The 14,685-nt window shown below is 44.6% G+C and overlaps 1 protein-coding gene across 3 annotated transcripts in view; it reads left to right on the top strand.

Annotated features, from left to right (window-relative positions):
• Nucleotides 1–14,685, top strand: part of St7 (suppression of tumorigenicity 7) — a 246,569-nt gene that overhangs the window by 121,962 nt on the left and 109,922 nt on the right. For all 3 annotated transcript variants that reach the window (XM_052720457.1, XM_052720456.1, XM_052720458.1), the window contains exon 2: nt 2,306–2,388. In XM_052720457.1, the coding sequence (XP_052576417.1) occupies nt 2,306–2,388 (83 nt within the window). The remainder of the gene's footprint in view (nt 1–2,305; nt 2,389–14,685) is intronic.

Below are 14,685 nucleotides of genomic sequence, written 5' to 3' on the forward strand. Positions count from 1 at the left end.
TTATCCCCAAGATGACATATTAATATGAAACTCACAATATAAAACTTAAATAAGTTTAAAAGTCCCACATATTTACAAATTCATGCACATTAAAAGTTCAGTCTCTTTAAAGACCCCAAATCTCTTTTAAAAGTTCAAGTCTCTCAACTGTGCATTCCTGTAAAATCAAAATTAAGTTAAATACTTTCTTACTTCAAGAGGGAAGAACCAGGGTACAGTCACAACCTTGAACAAAGCAAAACCAAACTCTGTGTGAGTAACTGAATGTCCCATATCTGGGATTCCTTCATGATCCTCCCAAGGGCTTCGGTCACTTCTCTTACTCCACCTTCTGCAGCACACACGGCTTGTCTTCTACATTCCTGCTGGCTCTCCTCCACTGCTGCTGCTGTTTCTAGTGGTCATGTCATCATACTGGCATCTCCAAAATGCTGGGGTCTCTGGCTGCAACTGGGCTGCACCAGTAGCCTGAGCTTTCTTTATGATGCCAAGCTTCAACCTCTTTGCATGACCCCTTCAGTCCTGGGCCTTCAACTGCCACTGAGGCTGCACATTTCCAGTGTCCTTGCCTGGTCTTTCCCAGTGCCAAGCCTTAGCTACTCTCCATGACCTCTTTATACCTTCAAAACCAGCACCATGTGGGTAACTCTTACATGTGACCAAGTTGAGCTGCCAACACAAGTTATAGCCATGGCTGCCTCTGGACCAGAGATGCTGTGTGCTGACCCTGAGGAAACACTTCCCAGAGGATTTCACCTAAATGATGCTGGTGTCTTCTGAATCACCACTAATTTCTCAGATCTAGCTGACCATCATTGAACTTCCCAGCAAACCAAAGGTTTCACTTATATGATTCTAATATCTTGTTAATTACAGATGATTCTTCAGCCCCAGCTAACCAGAACCACATAATATTAATTCGAAATAGCAAATGGCCCCAATAGAGTCTTTAAACTTCCCTCTAAAATTTCACAAAGAGAAATGACTCACCCTTCTTTAACAGCTATCAGTTGCCAGTAGCACCTCAACTAGGGTTGAAGCCTCCTGAACCTATCATCCAACCAGACAGGACTATTGACTGCCTTTTCTGTGCAGGTCTTGTGCAGGTAACCATAGCTGCCGTGAGGTCGTGAGTGCAATGACTATGTCCCATGCAGAAGACAACATTTTATAGCACTCACTCTTCCCCATCCTCTGCTCCTTATATTCCTTCCCCCTTCTTCTGTGATGTTCCCTGAGCTTTGGAGGTAGAATAAATATCTGATTCAGGGTTGAACACTCAATTGTCACTTATTCTCAGCCCATTGACCAGTTATGAGTCTCTGCATTGCTTGATACCTACTGCAAAAAGCCAAGTTTGAGAACATCACTAATCTATGGTGCACACATTAATATGTTAGAAGGCAATTTGAAATTTCCACTGAGCAAAATAATAGCAGTAGGTATCTAAGACCTATGCTTTCCTTAGCCATAGGCCTTGACTGGGTTTATATTCCTAGGCATAAATTCTTTTCTGTGGAGCAGGCCCCAGGAAACCATTGGTTATTCCTAACAGTCATGCCACTATTGTACCAATGGGCACAGTTTACCAATGGGCAGGCATGCTAGCATCTGGGGTATAAATTGACACCTGCCTTTCTGAGTCTGTGTTCCAGTTCCTCATCTTCGTGGGACTTTGCTATGGTTCTGGGAATTCCGGTCATCAGAAACAAGTGATTTCTCAGGGAATAAAAATAAATGAGTTAAGTGCTAGAGAGATGGCTTAGTAGTTAAGAGCACTCAGTGTTCTTGCAGAGGGCAGGGATTCAGTTCCTAACACCTACGCAGTGGCTACAGCCTTCATCTGTAACTGCAGTTCTAGGGACTTGATGTTCTCCTTTGCCCTCCTTTGATGCTGTGTGCATGTAGTACACATACATACATGCAGACCAAACACACACACACACACACACACACACACACACACACACACACACACACACAAACACGCACGCACGTGCGCGCACGCGCGCCCGCACGCACGCACGCATGCACACACACACGCGTAGGCACACACATACATAAACACACACATACATAAATACGCACACACAGGTGCACATGTGCACACACAGGCACACACACACAGAGGCACGCACACACACAAACACACACACGTAAACATGCACACACAGGAACACACAGGCGCACACACATGCACGCACGCACACACATGCACACATACTCTTGAGAAACAAATAGAACGCTTTACTGATACAGTCAACCTTTCTCATTCTTCTCCCTTTTTCCTTTCTATTTTTTTCAGTGAGCATGTTTTTGAACACGTTAACACCGAAGTTCTACGTGGCCCTGACAGGCACTTCCTCACTGATATCAGGACTTATTTTGGTAAGTGATGGAAATCTTCTAATGTAAAAACGTCTTAACATGTATGTTAGTGTATTTTCAAGGAAAGAATCTGGGAGAGCATGCACAGGCAGTTTTCAGTATCCATCTTGCACGTGTGTACCTGTTGCATAGGGATGAAGGGAAGGATTTTTACTGCCCAGGTCATGTGCTCTGGGTATTTGAAAGCAATCCTCTCTTTTGTGGAAAGGTAAAACAACTCTTAACGTGGAAGAATATAACAGAAGATGCTTCTAGGACAAATTCTAGTATCCTAACAAATAAAGTGTGCTGGGGCCATAGCTCAGTGGTAGAAAACTTGCTTCATATTCATGAAGCCCTGCATTCATTCCCTATCGCCACAAACATTAGACAGATAGACATACAGACAGACAGATATTGCTGATTAATAAAAATGCCTCAGTTCAACTAAGACCATTTTTCATGTATTTATCTTAATAGATTACTGGAATTAATATCAGTAGGGATATTGCTTTTTGCTTTTAAATATGTCGGTATGGATTGTGGCTGTCATAAACTTTTCTTTTCTTCATCTTCTTTTCTCTTAATGTTGACATATGTTTATTGCTTCCTTTAAAATCTCAAATAGTACAAAATCTCACTTGTGCAACTTCATTATCATATATTCTATAATAGTTGTAGATATGCAAGATTATATTACCTAACATAGTTCACTGGAGTGAACATTATGGGACTGTCTGAACTCAATGAGACCTTTCTCACTTAATCTAATGATCTTTAAGGGAGAGAAATTTTGAAAAGATTTTTTTTACTATGCACAATCTGTGATTATTAACAATTGTAGAAATAGGCACTTGTAAAAGATTACAGAGTTAATATTAATAAAAATGAATTATTAGTAGAAATTTAAGGGGAGATGGGTACACACATATCGAGCAAAGAGAATGCACTGGCCTGAAATAATGAAAGATTTCAGAGGCCTGAGCACATAAGATGGAGAAAGGCAGATTCTCCAAACAGGCAGAAGTAGAAAATGGCAGTGCGGGAGCATTCTTCTGAGATGAGAGCATATCTGTATTCAACTTGTTATGTCTATATCACATGGGTTATGTGAAGTGTGCAAAGTTGGTTTTATGGAGTTAGGATGTGAAGAAAATCAGCAGGAGCCACCCCAAGATATAAATCTATGTAGAAAGCCTAGATCTGGGTGCAAACCCCAGCTCGAGGCAAGGGGACATATCCTAAAACTCATCCGTAAAAGGGAGGTGTTGTAGTTCTGGCCTCTTAAGCATTCATGGCCCACACATGCATCTCTGACATCTCAGCTCTGTTCAGGAAAGCTGAGAAAAGTCAGGGTACTGCTATGGAGAGTTGTTAGAAAGCCATGAGGTTGGTTATTAGGTATTCTACCCAGACACTGTATTTTATTCTACCATTGGCTTCCTCCTGGTTTTTAATGTTAAAATTCTTTTGTGAAATAATAGTGATTATGTATGGTGTTATTTTCCTATACTCAGCAGTGAAATTGTAGCAATGCCACATTCATCTTCAGCCTTGGTGAGGTGATTGGAGAACTGAGGATTTTAATAGCACATGAAACCTGATCATCCGGAAACCATGGTAGTGAGAGATCACCAACTGCAGGAATTCAACTGATCAACAAAAAGAGAGTAAAATTAAATGAAAATATTTGGAATCTGATTAGGGCAGGGAATAAAGGAGAAAAATGTTTTGATAATCTCTAAATGTTCTCCAAGGTAGGGACTTAGGGCAGAGAGAGATAATCAGATGACTGGGTTGAACAAAGCCAGCAGAAACTGCACTGCTAGGAAACCTCATGGGAAAAATCAGCTAAATAACAGAAATGTGAGAATGAATCACTCTAAAAGCTTCTCTTTTCTTGATGAAGGAGAAGGTTTTTCATTAGGGGGTGCACGCTTGGTACTTAGGGCTAGGTAGGAGATTGTATTAGCCTGCCAGGAGCTGTTCAGTAGTCAAAAGACAAGTCATGGGCAATACTGGAAAGTAACAAAAAGGGAGTCATGACCAGCCTCCTCGTGGCTGAGGAGGAAGACTACAGGGCCAGCAGTGTGGACTTTCTAGGACTCCGAGTCGTTAGATCCAAGCCTTTATTTTTCAGGTGGGAAATTTGAGACTTCTCAAGGAAAGAAAAGAAGCTCTTGGGATTCACCTCTTGCAATTACATTGTGGCAAGGTAGTCAGGCTTCCAACCTCCATTTTCAAGTTCCCATTGTGGTATTTGTCTGCTGAGTAAGGAGACTGCAGACATGGAAAATGCTTTCTTTTGCTTGATAAATTCCTGTTAAGTACATTCTGAAAAGGTTTTTTTTTTTTTTTTTTTTTTTTTTGGTTTTTCGAGACAGGGTTTCTCTGTGTAGCTTTGCGCCTCTCCTGGGACTCACTTGGTATTCCAGGCTGGCCTCGAACTCACAGAGATCTGCCTGGCTCTGCCTCCCGAGTGCTGGGATTAAAGGCGTGTGCCACCACCGCCTGGCTCTGAAAAGGTATTTTATAACACACACAATGTATGTTGTGCAGTAAGAGGGGACAGATATTTTAAATATTTGATCGTTACCCTTTACATCTTATTTTATAATTTATTTATTTTTTGTTTTCTTTGAGACAGGGTTTCCCTGTGTAGCCCTGGCTGTTCTGGAACTTGCTCTGTAGACCAGGCTGGCTTCAAACTCATAGGTAGATCTGCCTGCCTCTGTCTCCCAAGTGCTAGGATTAAAGGCGTGTGCCACCACCGCCTGGCCATTTACACTTTAAAGAATAAATTTTTAATATTTTCTTTATGATATAGCCTTGAAATACTTTTGATTAAAGAAATAGGAAAGGCAAACTTTGAGGAAGGGGCATATGATTTACACCGAATCCAGCAATTTGCTGGACTGGGGAAAGTCAGTTTTGTCCACGCATTCCTGGTCTCAGAAGGCTCCTTTGAGAACCCAGCCTGCTCTCATGATGTGCGCTGCGCCTGGCACTGATTCCGGCCACTCATTTCCTCTGTGTAGCAGCACAGTTGCTGCAGCTCTTGTTCTGTACTTCAAACCAGGCAAATCAGTAACCTGCTGTCGGGCTCCACTGCTGCAAAGGGCAGAACAGGAGCGGAGGCCGGACTGTCTCACACCGGAGTCTGTCTTTCCTTCCTCACATCACTGCTGTTCGTTAAGTGCCAGCTGCCGTTAGCCTGCTCCATAAAGGTGGTTCTGGGTTTCATTCTGGTAGTGTCTTGCTGAGGGTTTACAGGCTGTAAATTAATTGCCGCAGCGGAGGGTATTTTCTTTCATTCTGGTTAGTCAGCTCAAGGGCTGTGAGTCCTCTAACTCAGGGATGACTGAAGAACCCGCCAGTAAAGGGATTTCCGGGGCCTCACAGCTGCCTTCGCAGATCTGGGCTGGTCACGCTTTCTCCTGTGTTTGGCATGCAGCTGCTGAAACTGCATGGCTACTGCTGGGTAGAAGCCGAAACTGTTTTGGATTGATGAAATGTCCAGAACAGACTAACCTTGTCATGTAGGGAGGATGTGAATGGCCTTTCTAAAAATATTGGCCTTTTCTGAGGGCATACCTGTACTGTGTAGTAATAGCTATTGATTACCCCCGGTTCCTGCATCTGAGATGATTGACAGGGGTGTCTATCACATTGTCCCTAGGGACTCCACTTTGCGAGGCTTTAAAATGAGTTTAGGGTTAGATTTCTGTGCTTGCTGCTGCTTTTTCTTCTGAGTGTATTTCCAGGAGTAGCAAAGAGTTAGATGCTTTTCCAAATGGCTGTGTGCATGGAATGCTGAGCAGTTTGCTGCAGGCATCAGGGAGACTAATTGTCTAGCTAGCCGCTTTCCCCAGCGATGCCTGGGTGCCTGCCACACACTCCGAGTCCAGGGCTGCTCCTGGAAACTGGCTGTCTGAGAACCGTAAGACTCCTATGCTAGAGTCAGAAATCACCGTGTCATTTGAAGTTAAAGAGGACAGGTAAAAACGAAAGCCTTCTATTTCCACTGTGAAGAAAAAGTCAATACATAGAAATAAAAAATAATTTGTCAAAAGCTGCTTTTACTTTAATTTTTTTAAAAATAGATACATATTTGACTAGACATATCTGACTGGTAGTTTTTCTTTACTAGTTGAGATTGGCAGTGAATTTGCCAAGTTACCTGTCTCTTGCTCTTCTCTGCCATTCCTGTGGCCACCCATGCACGCAGCCTGTTCCTGCTTGACTTCATGGTGCCTCTTTGCCTGCCTGGCATGAGTTCCCCCCCATAGACTGGCTCCTGCCACAGGAAAGGCACCTGTCCTCACACTCTAAACCTGCCAGCTCCACTCTGGATCTCCTATCAAGGCGTATCCAGTCTGCATGAGCAGTACCTTCAGGCAATGCTCATTTCAAAGAAGGAAGCATTGGGGTTTTGTTTTGTTTTGTTTTTTGCTTTGAAAATAGAACGTTGGGCATGTAGAGAAAATAATCACCCAAATTGTTGGTAGAGAAATTGCTGTTTATAATATTCGAATTTATACATGGATCATTGTATCCCTATTAACTTGTGTATAGATGTGCCCCTGTGCCTTTATTTATGTATATATAACATGCATATATATTATATGGAAAGGTGTACAAAGCATGCAAGGCATACTTTTGAAAGTTAGACTAAGTAACGGAGAAAATGAGCATAAAAATTAAAAATACCGGTTCATGGGTGGGTGTAAAAGAAACGTCCTTTTGGAACGTGGCAGAAGGGATGGCGCTGGGAAGAATTCAGTTGCAATTCATGTTTATTGGTGTCCTTGTTCAGATCTCGTTCTGAAGCCACATTGTTGAGGTATCATGGATGAAGCATCCTTGTCATTTCTAGAGATACAATCTCACAGCTGATTCCCTGGTTCTATGGCTTTTGCAATCTTTCTCATCCCTCTTCCATGATGTTCCCTGAGCCTCGGGTGTTGCAAATGTATCAACTGGGGCTAGACTCCCCATGACGGGTTGTTCTCTGTATTTTGATCAGTTATGGTTTCCTGTAATGGTCTCCTTTCTACTTGAAAGAGAAGTTTCTTTGATGAGGGGTGAAAGGAACCCCCACCCCTAAACCAAGAATTTTAGGGAACTAAGGAAAGCTGAGATGGGGAGAAATTGTATTTCTCAGGAATGAGCCCCTTAATTGGTTATCTAATACTAACTGGTCAGCCCTGAAATCATATACATACAAATAATGCCAACCGGACTGAACAGGTTGTATTTATAGATTTATGTTTGTGTGTGTGTGATAAGAACTAAATAAAAAAGGCTATGGATTTGAGAGGGAGCAAGATGGGTATGAGAGTGATTGGAGGGAGAAGAGGGGAGGAAAGAAACGATGTAATCATATTTTAATTAAAAAAATTCTTTTCAATCAGTTAGAAAAAACACAAGCAAATGAACAAACAAACCAGTAGTTGAGGTCATCCTGGACCAGGTACTGAATAAGCACCTTGCGTGCATTGTTTCATTTAGTATTCATTAAAATTCAGAGTGGTGCGTGTCACCCATGTGTTCATACGGCTGAATATAAATAGACACAGAGATGAAGTAATTTGGCTCAAGGTTACAGGGCAGATAAATGGTAAGGTTCAAATTCTGATCTGGCTATGTCCTCTTTTATCCATGTTCACAGTGACAAAACGAGGTAGTTGTTCTGTCTCCTTTCAACTCTTCATCGAAAGAACCTGACCTGTTATTCATATAGATCAAATGATGACAGTTCTAGAGCTCAGGGTGAAAAGAAAAAGACTTGGAAACACTTGATTAGAAGGGTTTTTAAATCTATAGAGTAGCACATAGATGTCAGGTTGTGTCAGGAATTAAGCAACCCATCTCTCAGTTCTAATATACAGAATGAGAGAGGTTGTGGGGTCCAGATTGCCGGGGAGCCTGCACACAATGAAATGAAGATGAGGTCTGTTTAGCCATATCAACTTATGATGTTTTGGGTCACCATAAAAATTAATGGTTTTCCAAAATGACTCTGAGATACCATCTTATACCTGTCAGAATGGCTAAGATAAAAACTGCTGAAGACAGTTTATGTTGGAGCAAGGGGAACACTCCTCCACTGTTGGTGGGAGTGCAAACCTGTACAGCCACTCTGGAAATCAGTATGGTGGTTTCTCAGAAAATTGAGAATAATTCTTCCTCAAGACCCAGCTGTACCACTCTTGGGCATATACCCAAGGAATGCTCAATCTTACAACAAGGACACATGCTCAACTATGTTCATATCAGCATTATTTGTAATAGCCAGAACCTGGAAACAACCTAGATGCCCCTCAACTGAAAAATGGATAAAGAAAATATGACACATATACACAATGGAGTACTACTCAGCAGTAAAAAACAATGATATCATGAAATTTGCAGGCAAATTGATGGAACTAGAAAATATCATCCTGAGTGAGGTAACCCAGACTCAGAAGGACAAACAGTATGTACTCACTCGTAAGTGGATACTAGATGTGAGGGAAGGGATGGCCAGACTAAAAACCACAGCTCCAGAGAGGCTAGCTAACAGGGAAAGACCCTAGGAGGGACACATGGATGGCCCAGCGAAGGAGAAGTGGATGAGATCTACATGAGTGGACTGGGAGAGTGGGGGGGTGGGGGAGTGGCAGAGGGCAAGGAGTGGGGGATGAGAACATAGGGAAATGGGAGGGTTGAGCTGGAACAGGGACAGAGTGGGAGGGCAGGGAGGGAGATACCATGATAGATGAGGACATCATGGGAATAAGAAGAGGCAGGGTGCTGGGGAGGATCTCAGGAATCCACAAGGATGACCCCACCTGGGAGTGCTGCTGGCAGTGGTCTAGAGGGTGCCTGGACCGGTCTACTCTGGTGACCCGTCTAGTGAATACCCTAATCGTTATCAGAGAGCCTTTGTCCAGTGACTGATGGAGGCAGATGCAGAGATCCACGGACAGGCACCAGGCTGAGCTCCAGGAATCCAATCGATGAGAGAGAGGAGGGATTCTGCAGGCAGGGAACATCGGGTTCATGATGGGAAGACATGCAGAGATGATCAGCCACACTGGTGGAAGCCCATGAACTGTGGACTGGTGGCTGTGGAGCCCCCATGGGACTGGACTAGGCCCTCTGGACACGGAGGATGGTTGTTTGGCTCGAACTGTTTGGGCAACACCCACACAGGGGGATCGGGATCTGTCCCTGGTGTATGAACAGGCTTTTGGGAGCCCAGTGCCTGTGGTGTGACGCCTTGCCCAGCCTTGGTGCAGTAGGGAGGGGCTTGGACCTGCCTAGGCTCAGTGTGCCGAGCTCTGCTGACTCCCCATGGGAGACCTTGATTTGGGGGATGTGGGGATGCTGGGTGGCTTGGGAGGGAGGGCTGGGGAGTGGGAGGAGGGAGGAGATGGGATCTGTGGGTGGTATGTAGAGTGAGTAGAAAAATTCTTAATAAAGAAAAATGGAAAAAAAATTAAATTAAAAAAAGATGTATGGCTGTTGGCAGTAATTGAGTCCTGAGGTTAAAGTCCTCAAGAATGGGATAAATATCCTTTTGAGAAAAAAAAAATAATGATTTTCTGAGGGAGCCCAAGGCCCAGGCAAAGTGTGTGTGCGTGCGTGTGTGTGTGTGTGTGTGTGTGTGTGTGTGCGCGTGTGTGCATGTGTGTGTGTGTGCACTAGTCAGGATCTCTGAACAAGAACATTTGATTGGATTAACAATTAGAGAAAAACTGAAGAAGATAAATGAACTAGCAATAGATAAGAAGATAGCAAACCATGAAACTGCAGGGCTAGAGCCAGAACACCCAGACGCCATCCAGTGCAAACCAGTACCGACCTAGACATCCAGTTGCTCAGCCCCGCTTGCCGAGTATGGGTGGGGTGACCACTAGGATTTCACTGTCCATTTTTTTAACTTTCTTTTTCTTTATTCTTTGTATCTTTCACATCATGCATCTCCATCCCATTCATTTCCTGTCACTTCATATCCTCTCTCTGCCCTGGCAAATCCCCCCAAAATAAAATAAAATTTGAGAAGAAAAAAAAGAAGAAAAAAAATCAGTCTCCTCATGGAAATTGTAGTGTGACACCATGAGTCACGCAGAAAACCCTTTTGTCCATACATCTTTACATGCAAGTGTTCATTATAAAGAGTCATTGGTCTGGTTCAAAGCCTGTGGTTTCTGCCACATTGTACTGGGTCCTCACCGGAACTCCTCTTGGTTATCCTGCTGTTGCCTTGTGTCATGGGTCAGCTTTGGGTCTGCAGGACCAGTCCTTCCACATGCTCTGGCAGATCACAGATGGGGTGGATATTGGGGTGGGTCGACTCTTAACCTGGTTCTGGGCCTGGGTATTTGCAGGGTTGGTCAGTCCACCAGCTTTGCCTTGTCCTCACCACCAGGGGAGCTCTCGGGCATTGTCCTGGCTAGTTCACCCCTTGCAGCAATGAGCAAGAGGCGGGGCCAGTTCTCCTGCTTTGATGTCCTCAGGGTCAGTTCTCCCACACCTACACCTTCAAGGCCAGCTCTACTGTGTTGCCCAGGTGTGGCATGGGGGCCACTCTCCTGAGTGCTGCAGCTGATAAGGGGTAAGGACAACTGTTATGATCTCAAGGCCAGCTCTCCCACCTGCCTCAGGCACTGATGGGAGTTTGGGGGGTGAGGGGAGGGCATCTCCCCCCTGCCTATGCCACTACATGACAGTTGAGTAATGGGACAGCTCTCCCATGCTCACAACTTCAGGCCTGGCTCACCATACCTCTGCCAGTGGGTTTGGCTTTATTGTGCTGCTCAGGTGAGATGCAGGGCCTATTCTCCAGGGTGTTGCAGCTGGTGGCGAGCAGGGACAGTTCTCCCACTCCTGTGGCCTCAGGGCCAGCCCCCCCACCTGCCTTAGGCAGTGGGGAGGGCCTCTCTCCCCAGCCCATGCCACCACACACACTGTCCATTGTTTTGCCCTGCCCTTCTGACTTCCTACAGTGCTGCCTGGGAAGGCAGCTACCAGCAGGTACGAAAATTGCTAGTTTTCATTTTCACAGACTCACAGAAATGGACCAAGTAGATATGAAATAGATGAGTGGGGGAATGGACAAGAGAAGACAAATATGGCCTCTAAAGGAGGCCTGTGGTAAAGTGGAAGACTACAAAGTTTTTAGGAAGAGACAGTTTTTTCTTTTCCCATTTGGCCATGAAAATTAGGTCAGACGTGGCCAGTTTAGAACACAGACCAACACTTAACATAACTTGCCATATTTTATTCTGTAATCACTCATTGTCCTCTTCCTTTCTAAACTGGAAATTGTTTTATGATTTTCTTATGTATGTGAGCATGTTGCCAGAATTTATGTATCTATGTTGTACTATGTATGTGCCTGGTGCCTGCAGAAGCCAGAAGAAGGAGCTGAATTCTGTGGAACTGGAGTTACAGATGGGTGTGAGCCACCATGTGGGTGCTGGGAACCACACCTGGTCCTTTGTAAGAGTGGTAAATGCTCTTAACCACTGAGCCATCTCTTCAGCTCCCATATTTGTGTTTTTATATGCTTCTCTGTGCCCTGAACTCCATGGCTAACAGTTGACTGTACAGGTAATATATCGGGGACTTCGGGGTCCAGCCCCTTGATAGTCCCCTCCCAGGGTCCAGAAAGAATCTACAACCAGCTGATAATCTTTGATGAAAAGAAATGAATCTATGTACACGAGACTCCTTAGTTCATACACTTTATTATTCTGTGATAGTTCTCTCTCTGTATAGCTTCTCTTCTGCTCTCATGTCTAGCTCCTTTCTTGCCTAATTTCTCTCTGTATTTATCTACTGTCCCCTCTAGGTTCTATCTTAATTCCTTCATCTAGTTCTGCCCCTTCTAGGTTCTCATCCATCTAGTTCTTTCCCCTATCAGCTCCTCTCCCGTCTCCTTCTCTCTCATCTGGCTCTTCCTCATCTTGTTCTTCCCCACCCGGCTCTTCCTCAGCTTCCATCTCGTTCCTCTAGTCCTCTCTTCTAGCCCTTCAATCTAGTTCTTCCCCATCTCAGTTTGTTCCTCTCAAGTTCTTACCCATCTAGTTCTTCCATTCTCTTTTCTCTTCTCCTTCCTCTGCCCTGGAAGTCCCAGTATATAAAGGGGAGGGTCCGAGCTAAACTGTGTAAAGCTATTACTTAACGTCCACCTCTCCTAGGCGGTGTCTCCTTGTGGAATTTACCGTAAGTCAAGAGACTTGCATGTGGGCTGTTATCATTGTTAGTCCTCAGAAGTTGAGCGCCCACCTGGGTGGTGTTTCCTGTAGTCCTTGAAGAAAGTGACCAAGGGAGATAATCTGATTCCCGAGAAAGCCTTTCCTGAGGCTATTCTCCAAATACCTGGAATGTGTTTGTCCAGAGGGTGATCAGTCCACACTGTTAGTCCTTCTTAGGGAAAAGTCAATTGGGAAAACTATGAAGGCACACATGATTTTCATAACAGAAGACAGCTGATATATAACAAGCCAAGTAACACCAAAAACTCCTTGGGATTTGGCTTCCTCTGGAGGAATTCCCTGATCCCTCCAGGTAGTCATTTTGCCATAACCAGCTGAGTTCTTATGATATATTCCTGCGGCCTGCAGCAGTAATACAGTAAGTACATGAATTATCTGCATCAGAATGATCTGGGGAGCTTGCTTTGGATTCTGAGGGTGTCCTCAATCAGAATCTATAGCACAATCACAGCATGAGCTACAGGGCTTGGGACAGATGACATAAGCCATTCTCCCCATTCTTAGTGATCTCCATGACCCGCTCTTCAGCATCAAGAGAGTGATCCACAGCTCCAGGCCACATTAAAGAATGCTACAGTAGAAAATCCTACCCAGTGAGTATATATGCACGTAGGTGGGCCTTGACCTTGAAGAGCGCCTCATCTTTCTGTCTTTTTTAGTCTTTGCAGCAGGTGCCCAGAAATGCGGGTGGGAGCCTATGAGTGTCAGTTCCACACAGAGCTGCCACAGCTGTTTAGAGAAACAGGTGGCTAATGAGGGATTGGCTGGGCACTAGGAAGCAGGAGGCCTGCCCCACACAGTAGCTATACAGTATTTATAAACACAGCATACACAAAGAGAGCGGTGCTCTCCTTTTCTTCTCCTTCCTCCCTCCTACTCCTCCCTCCTTCCCTCCCTTCCTCTCCCTTCCTCCCTCCAATCCTTCCTTCCTTTTTTCTCTTCAGTTACCGTCAGTCTTGAGTTGTGAGGGAGGGACTTGGAAAGGGTCGGTGGGTCTGAAGGAAAAGAATACACTAAAGGGAGAGTGAAGATAGTTATGGCTGTCACGGCAGAGCTTGCCAGTTGCCTTGCTTTATCTCATATGCCCAGATGACCTTCTTCTGCTAATTAAAGAGACATGTGTATACACATGGGTGAGTGCGCCCACACGCACAGGCATGCAACGTGCACGTGCGCGTGCGCACACACACACACACACACACCACACACATGCACACACACACACACACACACACACACACACACACACATCTCTCACACCCATCCCAGCACTCTCGTGCATGTGCATGCACAGGAAGCTGCCTTCTGAGGGAGGGGGGCTATGTGTCCTGGGATCTTGGCATCATGCCACTTGGTCATTTCTGCTTTGGCATCTTCAGGTTGTCTCTTTTCATGGTTTCTCTTCCCTTTCAAAAGTGTGTGTGAGCCTTTCTTTTTTAAAATAAGAAAAAACAAAGAAAAACCTCCAACAACCCCCACCCCCAGACCTTTATGATTTTGCTGTTTACTTAGATTGCATGCAGTTAATTCACTTGCCCATCATTACTAGCTCTCCATCAGCATTATAATCACTGCATCATCTTTCCCCTTCCCTTGCTAACTGGGTGCTCCTGACTTGATTACGTACACTAGAAAATGCCCCAGAGAATCCAGGTAACCAGCCAAGGTCACCGATCCTGGCTTTCTAGTTAGGAGTGGCTTTGAGAATCCAGGTAACCAGCTGAGGTCACCGATCCTGGTTCTCTAGTTAGGAGTGGCTTTGCCCTTAAACTAGACAGAGTCATGTCGGCTTCCTCAATGCCGACCACCCACTGATGGTTTGAGTTTCCATCCTATTTATTCTGTATTACTCTAGGGATGGTGCATGCATGGGAGAAAGGGTAGGGGAATTGAGGTTTTAAAGCTAAGAAGTGCATAATTCTACATTTTAAATTCTAAGTTATTTGGTAGGCAAGAGACCACCCCTCCCTCTCAGTATTCCAGGGCCACTAAACTAGCACGTCTAAGAACTATTTTAAAAGCTAAATTTGTTTGAGTGCTCTACTGTTTA

The sequence above is a fragment of the Peromyscus californicus genome, unplaced genomic scaffold, assembly GCF_007827085.1.
Source record: "Peromyscus californicus insignis strain IS unplaced genomic scaffold, ASM782708v3 Scaffold_6__1_contigs__length_162567912, whole genome shotgun sequence".
Lineage (NCBI taxonomy): Eukaryota > Metazoa > Chordata > Mammalia > Rodentia > Cricetidae > Peromyscus > Peromyscus californicus.